This window comes from Falco rusticolus, chromosome 5, assembly GCF_015220075.1.
Source record: "Falco rusticolus isolate bFalRus1 chromosome 5, bFalRus1.pri, whole genome shotgun sequence".
NCBI lineage: Eukaryota > Metazoa > Chordata > Aves > Falconiformes > Falconidae > Falco > Falco rusticolus.
The window spans coordinates 13,161,488-13,166,487 of record NC_051191.1 but is presented as its reverse complement, the minus strand read 5'-3'; the positions used below and the strand labels follow the sequence as shown (position 1 = coordinate 13,166,487).

The following is a 5,000-nucleotide window of genomic DNA, read 5'->3' as shown; positions in this document are numbered from 1 at the left end:
GCATGATAAATAAAGCAAGCCTACTTCACAGGCAAAAGAGATCAGAAATAATTCTTAAAACAATTTTTACACCCTTAATGTTCCCATAAAATAGCTTTTCTCCAAAATGCGCAGCACAAGTAACCACATGACCTGAACGTATGGCATAAGAGATGTGTATATCTCATGAGTTTCTGAAGATTACTGTATTAACTCCCAAAAAACATGTAACGGTCTCCCAAGTTACCATGAAATCATATTGAAACTAGTTTATACTGGACTTTCTTCTCCCACGCTGCGTACCGCCGTTACATTTAAAGTTCCTCAGGGCGAGGACTGTGTCTGTGTCTATTTTGTAAGGTGTTATGCAAACATATGGTGTTGGAATTACTCACAAACAATCAAGAGTAGGCAGGCAGTAACCTCAACTCGGGCCACGAGATCTTGTATATCTATACCATTGCTTGCTGCCATGTCTTATACCTGTATACCTGTGTGCATACATAGGTGAGCATACATGCACATGGAAACACAGTGGTGTGTACTGGTGATAGCAGTGAGGATGCAGAGGTAAAATCTGTTTGCAGTCTTTTTTCTGGCAATTTTGTCCTCAGTTAACTGAAAACATGAAACCATTGCATTAACAGACCACACACTCTCATGCTTGTGTAATTTAAGGAAGTAAAATTTTTTTGAATCAAAATTTTAGAAAACAAGTGAATGGTACATTCTGAACAATTACCTAGTTTTTAAACTGATTGTGCATTTTTACATCATCAGAGAGAATGAAGTCAGTTCCTTTGAAAATAAATAAATTACAGGGTTTATGACTCAGATAGAGGGAATGTGGTGTCTTTGGTGTAACTTAGAATAAACTACAAAGGAAGTTACATGTATACTCTTAAACAATTTTGTATTAAAAGAATGAACAAAATCTTTCATAATTACTTATGTCTCGTCCCCAGCCATGCTTTTTGCAAAGCAGAACCTGTTGTATTTTGGTCACCTGCAAGCCCTATCACTGGCTCTTAAAACTGTGAAGTCATGATTTAAATAAAAAGAGACAAATTTTAGTAAAAGCTAGATGCTGTCCCCTCTATTTTTCCACTGTTCCTGATGAACACATTTCCCCCGCAGATTACCCGTCAAATAACTGCATAGTTCTCTGATTGATTCTGCTAAAACAAAAAAAAAAAAAAAAAAAAAAAAGGAGAAGATATATTTCCTCCATAGTACAGATAACTTAGTTCCTGTACCTGTGAGACCGTCTCTGACTGTAGTCCCTGCAAAGCTTACCCCTCATGCCTACAGTGGAAATAGCCAGTAAATCCACATTCAAAGGCAAAACTCCTTTGCTCCCATTTCTTCTTTAGCCAGATACTTATGTTTTCTTCTCAGTGGAGCAGCAAACCCACTGTTAAAGCTCCAAAAGTGACTTTTTTGATCCTAAAAGAGAGAGAGAATAAACTGAGGGTCCTTCAAAAAGCAGTATTAAATGAGCTTTGTAGAGTTGCATTCAGTTGAAATACGGGGGGACAGACACTTGGGTCTGGGTTGTACTTTAGCTACGGAGAGCCCCTCATCGAGGTCCTCTTTGCCTGTTGCAGAGTGTGGGGTTTTTTTGCTAAACCGTCATGCATAGCCTGGATGCCTCCCAGGAGTCTTGCTGTGTGTGTAAAATGTGTACCTGTTCCTTCCCCTGCCTTCACCTTGCACACTCTTCCTCGGAGTGGGGAGCCTGATCACTGCCATCCTCTTCAGAGGCTACTTCTGAAAACTACAGTGAAAATCGGTGATGTTCCCCTACAGCTCTGTTTTGGGGAAGGGAGAATGGATGTTCTGTTGTTGATTTTGCTTAATGAGTAAAGAAGAGCAGACAGAGAAATCGTAACAAAGTCTACATCAATTCACAGTAGTTCATGCAGCCTAAAAGCGATTCTGTCTTCTGAAGACTCATTTGTAAGTAGATTCTGTTCATCTGCACCAGCAACAGGGAGTAGAAATCAGTTCAGTCACTCTACCAAATATTGATAACCTGTTACATTGGCCTTTAGATGGCATATGTGACCTGGGAGACAGGAACTGGGTATCTGACAGTCATCACCGAGAAAGCTTGTAGAAATAATTAAATCAGTTTTGTTATTTTGCTGTAGGTAAGGCATACTCTGTCTAGGTCTTTTTTGCATAACTCCTATTAAAACTAATGGAAGCCATACACACAGGAGAGAAAAAAGGACTCATAAATAAATTTTCCTCATCTTAACACTGTCTTACTAGTGTTTTCTTTCTTCTCTAGGCACCTTAACAATGAACATGCATTGGATGACAGAAGCACTGCTCAGTGTCGGGTGCAAATGCAAGTGGTTCAGCAGTTAGAAATACAGGTTTGTTACATGGATGTAATATCTTATTACTTATTTACTATTAACCTAAACTAAATTAAAAACATTTGCGTTAGTGTCTCTAGCTTAAAGACATATGTTTCTTGCATGAAATTTGTTGATATTCATGAACAAGTGGGTTTTTTTACTTAAAAGATTTTTCACATTATAAATTATGCAATAATTATCTAACATCAGCATTGTCTACAGTATTTTGCTTGAACTAAGACCCTAATGCCATTCATCACAAATGAAAAATGCAGTCCCTGGAGCAGAGACTGGATCCAAGCCATCTTCACTTCTTGAAATGCTGGGTCAGGACCCCTCTTTCTTCTTCCCTGTCTGACCTGGTGCTTGTCTATGCCATTCTGCAGGACAAAGGAGTAGCAGAACGTATCTCCACCCAAAATGACTCCCAGCCTGATGGTGGGCATTTTTCTGCCAGGGGAAGGCGTAATGTCAGCCCCACTCTGGGGGTCCCCAGGGAGTCCCATGTCTGGGACCGCAGGACTCGGGTTCCCTGTTTCCCTGTTCAGGCTCTAACCATTACAGGTCACTGTGTGTATGTGAGTGCTCCCTCCAGCTTGCGCTAGGAGTGCCGAGTACCCCTGGGGACTCCCAGTATTTAGACTACACTTCCCAGGCTACCGAGGCGCAAGCCTTGGCACCCCAGAATGACTGTGCAGGACACTTACACCCTGCCACCCCCTCTAGCCTGTACGGGAGTCATAGGAGGGCATTTCTCGGGGGTCCTGTCCCTTCTTGGGACCATTCAGAGATGCTCAAGGGGCTCAGCAAGGGACTGAGATTTTTTTCTGCATTTGTTGCCGTATGTGGAGAAAGAAGGATCAACACCTTTCAGCTTTCTTGCCTTTTGGCATATTGTCTCACTGTTCTCATTCATCCAAGAATACTTGTTCGTCTTTCAGCCAAGGCAACCTCTTTGGGTCTTTTGTATTTTAATACTGGAAACCCAAAGCGATGAGAGGAGTGTACAATAATGGCATTTATTGTCATTTCCCTTAAAATGAAAGCTTTATAAATCCAGGCAAAGCTGCAGTTTCTTTTACAAGATTTACAGGATAGTGTTAGTTTAACTTGTTTGTTAGGAATTTACGTCATGGCAAATAGCATGTCTGTGAAGTGTCACACACATAATACGAAGCCTAAGAAGAAAGCTTTTTTCCACCCCCCTGCCTTAAATGTTCTTTTATTAAGATGTTCTATAATTAAAATTACATCCAGGACACCCAAAATATCTGCAGTAAATACAGGTAGTTTCCTTTTCTTAAAATCACTTACAAGTTGTTTTCCTCAGTCCAGTCTGTCTACAGGCGTGACTCTTGAGCTGAATTTATGCAAGAAAGCATTACAGAACTCTCTGGAAAATGGCAGCATTAAACACGAAGTGATTCTTGTTGCAATTGATATTGTAATTGTGTTGTAGATATCCAGAGTCCTATTACTTGAATACAATTTTGAGCATTTCTTCTTGCAACCTGGCTTTTGAAAAAAATATTATTCTTTTCATGCTTGTAAGATACATTTTCCTCTTTTATGTTCTGATGTTTTTTATCAACAAGTTACATATTTCAAACACTTTCTCCTCTTTCTTTTTTTTTTTTTTAGTTTGGTAATTTGAGCCTGAAACTACAAATATTTATGTAGCGTATGATCAGAAAATGGTATCGGTTAGGAAAAAGTAGAGGTTTCAGTAACATGATGTTTTCTCAAAGCAGTTTAAGGGCTGCCTGAGAACTGTTTACCATTTACAAAGGCTAGGCTGTAATGTAACAGTCCAAGTGAAGATTTAGCTTGCAGTGTGACCAATTATGCCATTTTTTGCTTTGTCTGACTGCTAGTGAAGTAAGGTCCATCAGTTGTAATGAGACCCAGTGCAGTGTCGATGCCGACTCGGTGGCAGAGTTCAGCGTTTCACACTGCCTGGGCTCTGTCACTCTATTGAATTAGATTGATGATGGCAGATTGCAGGGGGCACTAACTGGACCTCAGTGGGAAAGGATGAAGTGTGTAGACAATCCTGGCAGGCACTGTGCTTTGAGGACCCTTCACCCCTTCACAGCTGTTGGCACTAGTCCATTGCTAACAGTGTCCACAGGACTTTAAAGAGACACTATGGGCCTTCTAATTTATGGTCTTAGTAACTTGTTACTGTCGAGGCAACTGTGACCTCAATTCTCTTATTGACAAAAAGATGAAGTGTTATTTGTTTTCTCTGACCTTTTAACATATGAAAGGCTATAAAAGTTTTTTGGGTTTGTTTTTTTTTTTCTTCTTTCTTTCCATGTCCAAAGTTGCATTTCCTCTCAGATAAGTTTCTACTGACATAGACTTTTATATGCAGGAATCATTACACTGAGACAAGCTCAATGATAAGATGTATCACGGCAGTAAAATAGCTGTATCAGTCATTTCTAAAATGCTTCTGATCTCACTCTTTCTTAACAGCTTTCTAAAGAACGCGAACGTCTTCAAGCAATGATGACCCACTTGCACATGCGACCCTCGGAGCCCAAGCCATCTCCAAAACCTGTAAGTGCATATTGCTTTATAAACAGTAAATAGGTCTACAAATGTAGCAGACTAAGAAAATGAACAATTTAGTGACAGTTGGAAAAC

General features: G+C 39.9%; 1 protein-coding gene across 1 annotated transcript in view; it reads left to right on the top strand.

Moving 5' to 3' along the window:
• FOXP2 (forkhead box P2) overlaps window positions 1–5,000 on the top strand; it is a 444,921-nt gene that overhangs the window by 397,170 nt on the left and 42,751 nt on the right. Inside the window, exons 12-13 of the mRNA XM_037389994.1 lie at window positions 2,276–2,363; window positions 4,830–4,913. Coding sequence (XP_037245891.1) covers window positions 2,276–2,363; window positions 4,830–4,913 — 172 coding nt within the window. The remainder of the gene's footprint in view (window positions 1–2,275; window positions 2,364–4,829; window positions 4,914–5,000) is intronic.